This window comes from Polypterus senegalus, chromosome 1 (assembly GCF_016835505.1).
Source record: "Polypterus senegalus isolate Bchr_013 chromosome 1, ASM1683550v1, whole genome shotgun sequence".
Classification (NCBI taxonomy): domain Eukaryota; kingdom Metazoa; phylum Chordata; class Cladistia; order Polypteriformes; family Polypteridae; genus Polypterus; species Polypterus senegalus.
Window position 1 is genome coordinate 179,229,091 of NC_053154.1, and position 15,765 is coordinate 179,244,855.

General features: G+C 36.1%; 1 protein-coding gene across 1 annotated transcript in view; it reads left to right on the forward strand.

Moving 5' to 3' along the window:
• Positions 1 to 6,271, forward strand: part of swap70b (switching B cell complex subunit SWAP70b) — a 322,658-nt gene extending 316,387 nt beyond the window's left edge. The window contains exon 12 of the mRNA XM_039768547.1: positions 1,843 to 6,271. Coding sequence (XP_039624481.1) covers positions 1,843 to 1,961 — 119 coding nt within the window. The 3' untranslated portion in view covers positions 1,962 to 6,271. The remainder of the gene's footprint in view (positions 1 to 1,842) is intronic.
• Positions 6,272 to 15,765: the final 9,494 nt, after the last annotated feature.

The following is a 15,765-nucleotide window of genomic DNA, read 5'->3' on the forward strand; positions in this document are numbered from 1 at the left end:
CGCGTACATGCCTCTACTACTTCATCGAGAGTGTATTTACATTTAAGTTACATATCGGCATGCTCAGCTGCTCATTGGCTGCAAGTTTGGAGTATCACTCACAGTGTCCAATCAAACTGGTAGATTCTACCAGGGTTTGGATTTGTGCGTCATCATTCACTCGTTGGCTATACGAGGAGCCAGTCACCCCCCAGACCCCTCGTAATTGGCCAACTTAGGTGTCAATCAGAAGCTAACACTTCCGTGTAACATGCTTTAGCATGGTTATTGCCGACAGAAACAAATTACGTCTGATATGACCAATAGAAATGAAAAAAAATGTCGGAGCTAGTCTCAAGTTAAGAAACGTTTTCTGGAGTTTTTGTCCCTTTGAGGATCTATTGTGTGTTTTGGACCTAATCGTTTTACTGGATTATATTCCCTGGAGCCTTACGGACAGAATGAGATCAATATTGCTCGGAAATATTGATGTTTGACTTGCAGAGAGCCGTCAAAGGTAGGAAAAGTCTAACTCTTAAAAGTATTTACTTCTCTGTAAAAAAGGATTTAGTGTCAGTGCTGTGGTTGTTGTGTGTCAAAATGGTTTATATCATCGGAAAGACGAGACTCTGAGTTTTCATTTAATGTGTAGTATGTCGAGGTGCATGACAGAGGGGCATGCACACATGGCTGTGATGTTGTCCAATCGTAGTTATGTACCGGGACCGGTACATGTGCATGTTATTAAGAATGTGCCTATTTTGAATTTTCTCATGGGATTAATAAAGTTTGTCTAAACTAATCAATATCTTGAACTATCCATCTTCCTTTCTATCCTAGCAAGCACCCCAATGCCATCTGAAGACAAATGCTACTATAATAGGATGTTGCCATTATGTTTTACTGAAGGAATGACATGATTTGGGTGGTAAGATTTACTGGGTACTGTTTTGCATTTTGACCAGAAAGTTGGATTTCTTTATTTCATCAACCCACAGAATTTTAAAACACTTTTTAGTAAACTATAAGCAACATTTGATGTGGCTCTTTATGGAGTGTCATCTTCTTATTTCAGCCATATTTGTGAAGCACTTATGATGTTAAGGCCACTGACAGGAATGGCTGTAAAGGCCTGTACTTCTATTAAAGTGGCCATCAACCTCTTAGTAGCCTCTGTTATCAGCATGTTTCTTATCCAGCCTAAAGAGAAGCCCTGACCTAGGAAAGGTCTGGGTGGTGCCATGTGCCTCCCAATTCTTAATCATGATGTGCTCTATGGGATGCTTAAAACCTGTAAAACCTTTTTTTATACCTATTTTTTGACTTGAAATGTATTTAAGTCCTTTTCAGACCAGCTACGTGCCTGGGTAAGTTTATTTTCTTTGACATTCAAACACTGGAGCATTCTAGAATAACTTCCCTTATTGTGTGCTAATCTTGACTACCACATTTTATCTCCGATGAGAGCCATCTAGTTGTCCAAACTATAAGTTACCTTTCTATACCCAAGCAAATACATATATGCAGTTTTAAGGGGTGATCACTTATCCAAATAATGTTTTTTAATCTTCCAATAGTAATTATTTTGCAGTTTGTTGGCTTGCAATTTCAGTAAAGGTAACAAAAACAGATTTTTGTTTAAAAAAACAAAAAACAAAATGTGTTTCATTTTGCAGTCTTTTTTGCATATTCCTACAAAATTCGATTATCATCTTATATAGTTTACTAATTGTATATGGTTATCCAGTTATGAACTGAATAATTGGTATAATTTGTGATATTTATCATTCAGTTTGTAAGATAAAACCACTGAAATCTGAAAAGCTTCTCATGTTTATAGTGATATTATCTTTTTCTTTCAAGGATCAAAGGGTCCTCAACTGATCACCAACTGGGGAGCAGCAGCTTTCACCGAGGCAGAACTAACCCAGAGGGAAAAAACTTGGCAAGAAAAAAAAGGCAGTGCCTCTCAGGTTCAGTAGATGTGACTGTCTACTATAGTGCATAACCTTATTGAGATTTTTAAGTATGTCCAAACACATTTGGGGAATGTCTATTTGTAGACATTGTATAGGTAATATTAATAAAAAATATGGATAAATTATGAAAGGGAAAAGTGTTAATTCTTAATCATTATATTTTTTTTACATTACCACATATCCTTAAAATGTACTGCTGTGTTTCCCATTTCTGATCTTGCAGAAAAATTGCTTAATACCCAAGCCTTGAATCTACATGGTCTTCCGGGGCTGGGAAAAATCTGTCCTCCTTTCACTACAAGTTAGAAAATACTGACACAAACTTTCCAATGTTTTGTTCATTTTCCAAGTAATAACAAAATCTACACTTTGCAACTACACAAACAACCATACTTATGGATGGTTCTTTAATTGCGCAAAATGTTCACAGAAGTGAAACATTGAAAACTGAATGCTGAGATCTCCAACTAGATTTAAACAGATTTGTGGTGATTTCAAGGGGAAAAAAAAAAAAACACAACTCTTCCCATGAAGACAGTTGCCTATTGTGATATTCCCAATGACTCAATCAATAAATTTTTCCAGGTTTGATTTTGTCTTTAGGCAGGCTCTATGTATGTGAGAGGTGACTATCAATGACCATCCAGAAGTACGGAAGTGCAATGAATTTAATGTAGTGACGAGAGATGAGGAACATGGGTGTTTTGGACTCACAAACGGAAGACTCATCTGTCCGATATATCATGTATTATATACCACAACAGAATTGAGAAAATAAAAATGCAAAGATAGCAACTGAATTCACTGTAGCTGTTAACCCCTCATACATGAGACTGTGTCAGGCAGCACACTATTGACTTTTATAAAAAGAGGCAAACACGACTGCACTGGAAAATTGGCTCTCAGTTGGTAAATGTGACATGGTGCAACAATGCAATTATAACTGCAATCTGATATACCCTACAACTATCCATTCATCCATCTATCCATCCATCCATTATCCAACCTGCTATATCCTAACTACAGGGTCACGGGGGTCTGCTGAAGGCAATCCCAGCCAACACAGGGAGCAAGGCAGGAAACAAACCCGGGGCAGGGTGCTAGCCCACCACAGTACCCTACAACTAGAAATTGTATAATGTTACTTTAGCATTAGTTTAATAATTTGTGTTTTGTCAGAGATGAAACTCTTTTGAAATCATCAGGAAGAAGCCTTCTTCATTTTTCTTTTTCTACTTTAAGCCTTTTTACTTTTATAACCTCATATTCTCATATCTTTACTGAGCAATTGCCAAATGTTTAATAATTACGTGTTGGGATTTAAAATGATGGCCTGCTTTAGATGCCCATGCAACACCAACATGGATTATCCATTGTAGTTATTGATAATGTGTAGATTAATCATTTTTTAATGTTTACTGAAATCCAAGCATCCATGCTCTAAACTTTTTTCCCAGAAGCTTCTCCGTCTTACAAACCCTTAGTAGTATGTCACAGGAAAGTGCTTAAATATATTATCTAAAATAGTTTATTAAAGGTTAAAACAAATAAGCCTGCAACTGATTAGAGTAGCAAAGCAGATCACTTAGCCTACTTAACTAAACTTGTTATATTTTTGTACTACTTGTCATGTAAACATGCAGTTCTCAAAGTATTTGCTCAAGAAACATCCAAATTTTGCATTAGATATTCTTTGTCTTTCTGAAATACTAAAACTATGAAAGTGCAAAATCAAACAAAACTGTTATTACAACTGTAGAGGCTGTAAGTAGTTAAATATTTTCACATTTATTTGCATATCTTTGTATTTAAAGACCAGATTGCATTGAGATAACAAATTGCATGGAGCTGCAGTGCCTTAAATATTCAGCATCAAATGATTTTTTCACATTCGTGAGTCTTGCAGGCTAGGATTTTTATGCATTAGATTAAAATGTTTTCTTTTTGAGTTTTATATTTTTACTTACAGGTTACTCCTAAACGAAATACAAAAATAAATTATTCATTTTCCAATGTAATCATTCTACTGGATCACCTACTGTATTAAAAACAAGATTTTTTTCTTAATTTTTTTCCCCCAAATGAATTTGTGTTAACACATAATGATAAAGCTATTTTTGTCCATTCCTACTTGCAACATTGCTCCCGTTATCTCAGAGGATTTTGGCAACAGTAATAAACAGTAAGAGATTACAGTCACAGGTCCATTCATTTCTTCAGCAGATTTCCTTTCTGCCCACCTTTTATTTTTTTTAATAAGAAGGGCTGAGCTTTCTTGTTGAACATGACCAATGCACACTGTGCGGTGTTAATATAATAATAAGTACATGTGTGACATATGTCACAAAACACCCAGCTATAGGCAGATCCTTTAGGTATATTCACCATGCAGAGTAATGGCATAATACTACTGAATCTTTTCATTAAAAGGCTGGGGGTGCCAGAGTAACTAAAATTACAGATACAAACTTGTACTGAAACCTCAAGCCCTAGCTTTGTTTGGATTTTTTTTTTGTTTGTTTTATTTAATAAGGCACTTATAAGTTTTAAAGCTACCCAAGGAAAACAAATTTAAATAATTTTAAATTATACATCTTGGAAAATACAAATTAAATAAGTCATTAATGAGAGTACACTTTTCTAAGGCACAATTATCATACATTTTTAGTTCTAATCCTGAAACTTAAGACATGATTTTCACTTATGGCCTTGACTGTTAAGTTTCTAAACATTTGCCCTTTTCTGATTAAGCGCACTGTATTTGGTTTATTTTAAGTTTGTGGTTTGTGAAACCTTTCAGTTGTCCACAATCAACTACTGTTTTATCTATAGTATGGACTTTGTTAAGAACATGTTACAACTGTATAGAATGAGTGACTATATTACACTGCTGAATCTGCATTTAAATTTTCCCGACATTGGCACACTACTTGGCCTAAAAGAGTAGTTTTTGAATGTCTGCCAGATGTAACTGACATGTTTATGTATAGTCACATTTATTCAGAAATATGTTTATATGAATGTTACTTTTAAAGGAGTGTTATTTATAATAATAATAAAAGTATAATAAAGCTTTTTATTTACATAGCACATTTGTCATACTTAAAGCGCTTCACAGATATTCAGATGAACACAAAAAGAATAAAACCGCAGAAAAATATTAACTAAATTACAATAGATACAAACACTAAACACCAAATAGATTAATACATGATGTACAAAGTTCTAAATTAGAATAAGAAACATCAAGCAGGAATTAGAAATCTAAAAATTACTAAATGGAAACTATAAATAAGTAACATAATTTGTGTAAGCTAATATGTAAGAATATCAGTGTAGATAATTAAACCACCCACAACGATGACAGTCTGCGTCAGAGAGTAATTATTCAGTCACATCACTTCAAAAAGACCCATTGAATTTTTCAGGACAATAAAGAAGAATGAACAGTAAAACACCTAATTTTGTTATCTGTTTTACAGTGAAACTCTCAAAGGACATCTGCCACTAAGTGACTATTGTTTAGATATTCATTTCTGATCTAACAGCTGTAGTTGGAATGCCACTCTGACCTGAACTTAAAGTCACAGAAAAGTAAGCACACTCAAACAAGGTCTCCACATATTTCAGATATGTCTAATATACAGAGATTGTAGTTCATGATGAATTTAGACATTACTATTGATTTAACATTAATTAACTTTGAATTAACCAATTCAATGTTAATGTCAGTATGTTCACTGCCCACAGATTCTATCCAGAGTTTGTTTAAATACATTGTACATTTCTCATTTTCAGCATACTTGTGATTAAAAACCCTGTGCTGGATTGCATACTTCAAACTTATTTAATAATCCAAATTATATAAATATGACTGCTTAAACTCTAAAGATAGCCTCACAATTTCAGCATTTTTAAGAAATTAAACCTTAGTCAGGCATGCTTAAACTTTGAGTTATGATTTGCCATTAAATTTCTTGCCATTGTATTAGATGCTTCTTCCTCTAATGTTTTTACTGAAAATAATTATGAATTACATTGTTTTTCTAACCAAGCAATATTTTTAATTTTACAAATCCTAGCTATGAGTGATTTGCAGTTAGTGTTTTTTTGTATACCTAATGTACTGAACAATTGTTGAACAATAATTTTGTTATGATTTGCCAGTTATTGTACATGTTAAATTTATAGTATCAGAACTAAATTTTTAGATGCAGGAATATTTCTTAATAGCAACTATACTTTGGTTTCTTATACACATTTCTGTAGCTCTTGCGCATTTAAACAGACATTAAATGATCAATAAAGTAAAATGAGTCTGTGGTTTGTTTCATTTCTATAGGTCTAGATATCAATGTATTTTCAAGAGTCACTTGTCATTGTCAGAAATGTTTGAATATATCTGAATGTTGGGTGAAAATCGGACAGAGTGTACTGTACTGTATAACACTGATTAGAAAGAACATTCTTCAGATTATGTTACAAATGTTGTACAAGTGAAATATGCTGAAAAGTCTTTTTCTCAGTATCAATAGGAGTGTCATGTTAACAAAACTTCCAAAATAGCTGTGACTCTGTTACAGTCAGTAGGAGATTAAAACATCATGTATGAAATGTGTGGCAAAAAATTAGACAGTAAGGTTACCAAACTGTTGTATGTCCATTTCATTTTCTTTTATGAATTGATTTTGATTCGAACCAAATAACATTCCACAAATTAAGTCAAACTTAATAAACCAAAATTCAAGAGCTTCAAGATCTTTTTTTCCCTGATATAGAAGCTTATTTTAAAATGTTATTATTTAGATCCTACCATATTTTAAAATGTTTTGAACACATCCTCTAAGTGAGATCTTTTTTCCATTTACAAATAGTATAGAACATCACTTACCCTCTAACTTTAAAAAAAAAAAAAGGTGAGGTGGGATTCTTCCATTTGAGCAAGATAAGTCTGTGCTAATTGTGAGTTAAAGGCAACTACAGTTTGTATGTTCTTCTCCACTTTAAGCCAATTTGGGAGTACCCCAGACACAGCTGCTAATGGGTTAGGAGTGATTCTGACACCAAGGCTATCTGATAGGCATTCAAAGATTTTTGTCCAAAAAGTGTTAACTCTTTCAGGGCTGATGTTGACTTTTGTCAAAAGGAGGAGCTGACGATAATTGGTAATCAACTGTAAACTGTGACAAAACCAACCATTACATCTTAGTTATACTCTCATTGGTAGAAGGAAAGTTAGGTTTTGACCAAGATTTCCTGCGCTCCCATGGGTAGCAAGGCACAGACAATGGCAAAAATGGCACTGACATGTGGTGAGAGGTCAAATTGAATGTGTAAAGCAAAATACTCAGTGGACGGCATTTTGCTTATTCTCTCTGAATTGGACTAAGACTTGTCACACTCTGCTTTTGATACAGGCGATCGAAAATGAATATGAGGTTTTGCAGCTTCAGCTGATGGGTCCCCAGCTAATTTTGGTGCTGAACAGGTTCATAGAGCCTGTCTGCCGCACATTCTTGGCAAACTGGCAGCCACAGCATGCAGCAACAGACGTTCTATGTTGATTTCTGTGTGAAGCCATTGTGTTTCAGAAAACAATGTTTTTTGGAAAAAATATTCAGCCCTCAAAGAGTTAATTTAGAGCACGCTCAAAACATGTGGCCCAGTGAGGCTGGAGCTAAACTGCATGTTCACATGTTGAATCTTGCCCTGCAAACATTTTGGAAAATTTTAAACAAGATAAATGTGTTTGATAAAATACTTTAAGTTGAATGATTGAGTGCTTTGCGCATATAGAGCCAGAGTATATTCCGCGTGTGACTGACTTTCACTGCTTTTCTGAAGTATTAAGTGAAAGATCCTTTCCCCATTGTACCCTGGGATCTTTGAAAGGAAAGGACTTTAAAATGTTTTTTATAAATTGTAATAATGCTTTCTGAGTCTTCAAGACTGATTAATATTACTTTTGGAATTTTAGAAATAGGTGTGGAAGGTGAGGGAAATTAGGCAGGTTACATTTAGCAAACTGTCTAGCTTGAAAGTAGTGAAAAAATGTAGTTCATAAGAAGTTAAATTTGAAGGTTAATTGTTTGTAGGATGCAAAGATATTATCTATGTATAAGTCTCAAAGTGTTTTAATCCCAGACATTTTCCTATCATTAAATACTATGTATTTTTGAGAGGGTGAAAAACTTTGAGTGTCGTGTAGAGGTGCAACAGATAAGAACTTCTTTGCCTTAAAGTGCTACTTACATATTCTGAGTGAATATAGGGCATTTGGATTATTAGTGCATTGATAATTTGTATTTACTGGGGCACACAGCAAGGAATATAAAGAAGTACTGCAAGATTTTAATTCTTCTGCATACCATGCTTATGTGTATTCATCAATTTGTGTCAATGTCCAGGTCTTTATTGCCTGTACAGTGGGATGCAAAAGTTTGGGCAACCTTGTTAATAGTCATTATTTTCCTGTATAAATCGTTGGTTGTTACGATAAAAAATGTCAGTTAAATATATCATATAGGAGACACACACAGTGATATTTGAGAAGTGAAATGAAGTTTATTGGATTTACAGAAAGTGTGCAATAATTGTTCAAACAAAATCAGGCAGGTGCATAAATTTGGGCACCGTTGTCATTTTATTGATTCCAAAACTTTTAGAACTAATTATTGGAACTCAAATTGGCTTGGTAAGCTCAGTGACCCCTGACCTACATACACAGGTGAATCCTATAATGAGAAAGAGTATTTAAGGGGGTCAATTGTAAGTTTCCCTCCTCCTTTAATTTTCTCTGAAGAGTAGCAACATTGGGGTCACAAAACAACTCTCAAATGACCTGAAGACAAATATTGTTCACCATCATGGTTTAGGGGAAGGATACAGAAAGCTGTCCCAAAGATTTAAGCTGTCTGTTTCCACAGTTAGGAACATATTGAGGAAATGGAAGACTACAGGCTCAGTTCAAGTTAAGGCTCGAAGTGGCAGACCAAGAAAGATTTCGGATAGACAGAAGCGACGAATGGTGAGAACAGTCAGAGTCAACCCACAGACCAGCACCAAAGACCTACAACATCATCTTGCAGCAGATGGAGTCACTGTGCATCGTTCAACCATTCGGTGCACTTTGCAGAGGAAGCCTTTTCTCCGCCCACATCACAAACAGAGCCGCTTGAGGTATGCTAAAGCACATTTGGACAAGCCAGCTTCATTTTGGAATAAGGTGCTGTGGACTGATGAAATTAAAACTGAGTTATTTGGGCATAACAAGGGGCGTTATGCATGGAGGAAAAAGAACACAGCATTCCAAGAAAAACACCTGCTACCTACAGTAAAATATGGTGGTGGTTCCATCATGCTGTGGGGCTGTGTGGCCAGTGCAGGGACTGGGAATCTTGACAAAGTTGAGGGACGCATGGATTCCACTCCGTATCATTAGATTCTGGAGACCAATGTCCAGGAATCAGTGACAAAGCTGAAGCTGTGCCGGGGCTGGATCTTTCAACAAGACAATGACCCGAAACCCTGCTCAAAATCCACTAAGGCATTCATGCAGAGGAACAAGTACAACGTTCTGGAATGGCCATCTCAGTCCCCAGACCTGAATATAATTGAAAATTTGTGCTGTTAGTTAAAGAGAGCTGTCCGTGCTCGGTAGCCATCAAACCTGAATGAACTAGAGATGTTTTGTAAAGAGGAATGGTCCAAAATACCTTCAACCACAATCCAGACTCTCATTGGAACCTACAGGAAGCGTTTAGAGGCTGTAATTTCTGCAAAAGGTGGATCAACTAAATATTGATTTCATTTCTTTTTTGTGTTGCCCAAATTTATGCACCTGCCTGATTTTGTTTGAACAATTATTGCACACTTTCTGTAAGTCCAATAAACTTCATTTCACTTCTCAAATATCACTGTGTGTGTCTCCTATATGATATATTTAACTGACATTTTTTATCGTAACAACCAACGATTTATACAGGAAAATAATGACTATTAACAAGGTTGCCCAAACTTTTGCATCACACTGTATATTTGCCACCTAGTAATAAAATTGAAAGTTAGGTAGGGCCATGCCCCTTCTGCTTTAGGTCATTATAGAGGTGACATTTTGATGTGTAGATATTTCAGATTTCTAATAATTGAGGATATGATTTAATTAAAAAAAAAAAAAAAGATTTGTTAATGTATATGTATATGGATATGGGGATGGTTTTTTGAAAGAGAAAAAGAAGCTTAGGAAGGATGTTCATCTTAACAGTGTTGATTCTTCCAGATTATGCCAGATGGAGGCAGCAAAATTTTCTTGAAAAAGAGCTTTATGTTGTGATATTTACCCCAAGATATTTAACCTTCTTAGCTTGTAAAAAGCATTGCATTTTTTGCCATGAAAAATCTCAAAAGTATAATAATGATACAAATAATAATAGTAATGATGAAAAGAAATAATACGAAATTAAGAATAATAACAAAAATAATAGTATAATAATACTACTAATGATACCAAAACAGTATATAATCTAAAAATTAGTCCTTTGTGTGGTAAATCTTAAAGCACAGTGAAAGACAAAATCCAGCCACACAGTCTGGAGAATAATGGCATATTTCTTTTAGGATTTTCTTTCCAGATTCATCAGGTTTTGAACAGCACACTGCACAAGAACATGTTGGATTCTGTTTTTTTTTTCCCTGTTGGAGGTATATAATCAATAAAATGGCTACCAGTAAAATGGTCTGAATTGATCTGCGCTGTGCTGGGTCCACCACATCTCTTTAGCAGTAGTGTGGACGGTGGATTTGCGGAAAGATTTTTTCTACAAGCTGGCATGTAAAGTTTGCAGGAGATACAGTTTCACCAGATTTTTTTGTTTAGGACGAATGCATTCCAAATACACTGTTCCATCAGATGACAAAATATCTTTTTGTAATATTTCTCACCAACTGTGGAAAAACCTAGTATGTTACATCTGTCAAGTTTTCAGCAAATTGAGAAAATGATGTCGCCCCTATAGTTAACAATCTCTAGATTAAATTTTTCCCGAACTTCACGTACACTATCGTTTTTTTCATGAATCAACAACACCTGTCATTTAAATCACTCAGTCGCAGCATTTAAATCATGTGATTGGTAGGCAATCTTTCCTTATTGGTCAGTGGAGTTGCTAGGGGGTTTTGTCTTGCAGTGTGTTAAATACTATGAATGTACTAGCTTCTTCCATCGTGCTGTGACCGGAATAAAGACATATTTGGCAATCGCCACTACCTTATAAATCAGGAAAGACCTAGTAACTCCAGATAAGATCTAGTAACTCCAACATTTTATACCTGCTTTTGAAATGCAGTGAATCACAAGATATGATGCAGCATTATTATTGAAGAGACACTACCAAAGAATATTATCAGTCAGGGATATTGCACAGTAAGTTCCAAAAATGCTTTTCTTTTTTTCTTAAGTTTTTATAAAATTCCATGTCTGTGCTACAAGAAGCTTCTGGGGATTGAAAGCATGCTTAGAAAGCAAGCCTCTCTTTAATTGAGACTTTTTTTTGCCACCATAGAGGATTGGGGCAAATTGCACTTGTTAACCTAGGCAACTAAGCATCATCTATTAATCTTCTCTGTGCCAGTCCAAAGATGAAGCTTAGCAGAATTTTGTGCATTGAGAGTCCATGAAATTCACAACTGATGCAAAATAAAATCTCGGAGAAAGATTCAGAGGATTTTTGTACCGTATCTGCTGTTGCTGAATGTTCATTTAATTGAATCTTCCATGTTTATTACAAATTCATAAAAATCATTACAAAATGCTAAAATGAAAATAAATGACATTTAAAGTATATTTTCATTACCACCTTTTTTTGATAGTGACAGGGTTTTTGAGTTTAAATTTGGTATGTTTGTTATGAAATGGTAAAGCATTAAAAGCTAAGCTGTCTATTGACAATGACAAGATAAGGGCCTGATAAGGGCTGTTCGGTCTCTGTACAACCGGTGTCAGAGCTTGGTCCGCATTGTCGGCAGTAAGTCAAACCCGTTTCCAGTGAAAGTTGGACTCCGCCAGGGCTGCACTTTGTCACCAATTGTGTTCATAACTTTTATGGACAGAATTTGCCGTAAGGCAAAGCTCTCAATTTACCAGTCGATCTATGTTCCTACCCTCACCTATGGTCATGAGCTATGGGTAGTGACTGAAAGAATGAGATCGCGAATACAAGCGGCTGAAATGAGTTTCCTTCGCAGGGTGTCTGGGCTTTCCCTAAAAGATAAGGTGAGAAACTTAGTCATCCGGGAGGGGCTCAGAGTAGAGCCGCTGCTCCTCCACATCGAAAGGAGTCAGATGAGGTGGCTCGGGCATCTGATCAGGATGCCTCCCTGGTGAGGTGTTCTGGGCACGTCCAACTGGGAGGAGGCTCCAGGGAAGACCCAGGACACGCTGGAGGGACTATTTCTCCCGGCTGGCCTGGGAACACCTCAGGATTCCCCCGGAAGAGCTAGAAAAAGTAGCTGAGGAGAGGGAAGTCTGGGCATCTCTGCTCAAGCTGCTGCCCTTGCAACCCGATCTCAGATAAGCGGAAGAGGATGGATGGATGGAAGAATTAATATATCACTAGGGGGCTCCACCCTCTGCTCACTTCGCTCGCCAACCCTCGTGGCTGAGCCACTCAAAGGGAATCAGGACGCTCCTCCATTAGAGAAAACAATTGTATTTAAAGAGATGGTATATAAAAAAAGTATGGGGGCGCAGGAGGAAGACTGTTTGGTCCTTAGGTTTTATAAATAGAAAATCAGTTACTTGAGTATTTCATTACTGTCTATTTTAAATGCTAATGAATAATAAAAAAAATGCATAAAATAACAATGCAAAAGTAAAAATAGAAGTAAAGTAAAACGTAATAAAACATAATAAAATTAAATTATATTAACGCTTCATCAAAAACAATATTATTAATTACTTTATCCTCTAACTTACATTCTATAAATGTTGCTTTTTTGCATTTCTTTTTGAATATTGTTTGGGGTATTTTTCTCTGTTTCATTTATTGTACAATTCTCTTTGTTCTTGATTTTTATTATATGCAGCTATTTTTTTATCATTTTCTTTTTTTTTTTTTGATGTTCATTATCAGCTCTTGCTGCTCTTCTATCGCAATCTACAATTTGACTTTCTTGAATAGATAATTTGCTCTTCTGCCTTGCCGTTATAACCCGACTGTGTTGAAGGGCAAATTAGCACAAAGAGTGTCATAGGGATGATACAGAAAGTGTCGTGGCGAAAAATTCATCATCAGAAGGCTTTTTACCTAAAAATAAAGGCTATTAGGACTCGAGATAGACAGAGTTTTAAGGCTTTATTTCAATAAATCAACCACACGGACTCAACCCAATTCGGCCGAATGAGATTGAGCCCTGATCATTACAACAATTGAAGTATTTATAACAATTTCTTATCATTTTGGCACATTCAGTCAGCTTATTCTGCACCTGGCTTCACTGTTCATTATTCCACTTGGTGTCAGCTCGGCTTATTTTGATTGGTCTAAGACTGGGTGGAAGGCTTCCTCTTCACCATATTTGGGCTTTACTATGTAATTTCCTATCTTTTCTGACCTTGCTCTAATGAGCTTCTTTGCTTACCTCCTCTGACTTCCTTTTACTCCCTTCTAACCAGACTTTGAGTTTCCATGGGAACCCTTATTATCTCCTTACTTTTCCTATTACTGGCCTCCTTATGGAATTTGTAATCTTTCTATGCTGTTCCATTTTCTCTAACTGGCCAAGGCTTCAATTCCATTTATGGGTTTTCCTCTCATTGTTTCCTCTCTTAAGCCTTCCAAACTTTTTACAATAGTGACCTGAAGCTTAAGCTTTAATTAAAAGAAGTATAGTATGTGCTTTCATTTAATCATTGCTTGGCATGCTTGATTTGTCTTAATTTCTACACTAAAGTTAATTGCTAATATATTCTTATAATATTTTTGCTAATGCCTGCATTTACTAAGATTTTCTCTTCATGCATTAGGTCAACGTGACCCTGTTTAGCACAAGCTTTTCTGCTGATTCAGCAACCCAGCTGCTGTCAGAGGCCTCTTCTCTATGTTATCTCTTTCTAGCCTTGAATCACAGGTGTTCTCAAACTCTTATCCTGTCCAAAACTGGTTTCGCTGTATCAGTTAGCTGTTCTTTTCTTTACTTTGGAAATTTTAATGTAAGCCTATAAAATAATGCAATATAACTGATTTTTAGTTAACTATTTGCTTAACATTCTAATTTATGTTTAATCGAATGTTTTAGAAGCTTTTAATTACTTTATATGGCTCTATATGTTAATTTTGCTATACTCTTATGCTAATAAAAAATTTTCCTTCTACAAAAGAAGATGCACACGGTAGGAATAATGATTGGGCGAGCAGTGTGGAGGAGAGTGGTCAAGGCTTAATGAAGCAGACACAATGGAAAAAGTTTTTAATAGGGAAAATTTTAAACTATTATAATGCCATTCTTCCCTATTGCACCTTTTTGTCAGTGACAGATGAAATTAAATGAATTGTTAGTATACCACTAAGACTAAAGCCGCAAAGAGATGTTTACAGTAATATGATCCACAAGAAAAACTAACACACGTCAAGACCTTCTAGGATCAAGCATAGTGTGCGCCAGTCCTTCTTTACTATGTAGAGTTTTTAAACCACCAGCACAAATAATAAATACAAAGAAAGGTAATGAGAGTGTTTGTGTTTATATCTATACTAATAAAAGGCAAAGCCCTCACTCACTCACTCACTCACTCATCACTAATTCTCCAACTTCCCGTGTAGGCTGAAATTTAACAGACTTATTCCTTACGGCTTACTTACAAAAGTTAAGCAGGTTTCATTTCGAAATTCTACACAGTCATAACGGTCGACAACTTCCGCCATGTTGAACTTTCTTATTTATGGCCCCATCTTCACGAAATTTGGTAGGCGGCTTTCCTGCGCTAACCGAAACCGATGTACATACTTATTTCGATGGTATGACGCCACTGTCGGCCGCCATATTGAACTTTCCAACGTCTCTAATTTTCCAACTTCCCGTGTAGGTAGAAGGCTGAAATTTGGCAGGCTCATTCATTACAGCTTGCTTACAAAAGTTAAGCAGGTTTCATTTTGAAATTCTACGCGTAACGGTCATAATGGTCAACAACGTCTGCCATGTTGAACTTTCTTATTCATGGCCCCATCTTCACAAAATTTGGTAGGCGGCTTTCCTGCGCTAATCGAAACCAATGTACGTACTTATTTCGGTGGTATGACGCCACTGTCAGCTGCCATATTGAACTTTCCAACAACACTAATTCTCCAACATCCCATGTAGGTAGAAGGCTGAAATTTGGTACTTATTTCGGTGGTATGATGCCACTGTCGGCCGCCATATTGAACTTTTCAACGGTCTTTGTTGGGCCCATCTTCAAGAAATTTGGTACGTGGGTTCCCAACGCTAACCGAATCCTACTTATGTACATATATACGTCCATAGCCGGCGGCGTTGGTCCCCCATCCCAACGCCTCCCACGTTGTTGGCTGTCTACCTATATAAGGCCGTCCATCGCTCCAGTCTCTACATTCCCTTCCTTGCTTCACCACGGGATTCACGTCTCCCTGCTGATAACTACAGCCTTTTTATTTAATCCATGGCTTCTCCGCTGTTTTATTGTTCATTTATTACGATTATAGTTATTGTGTAGGTATTTTAGACTTCCTTTACATTGTTCAGGTACCCATTTCTTTATCGTACCAACCGTACCACCATTAACATGTCTATCGAG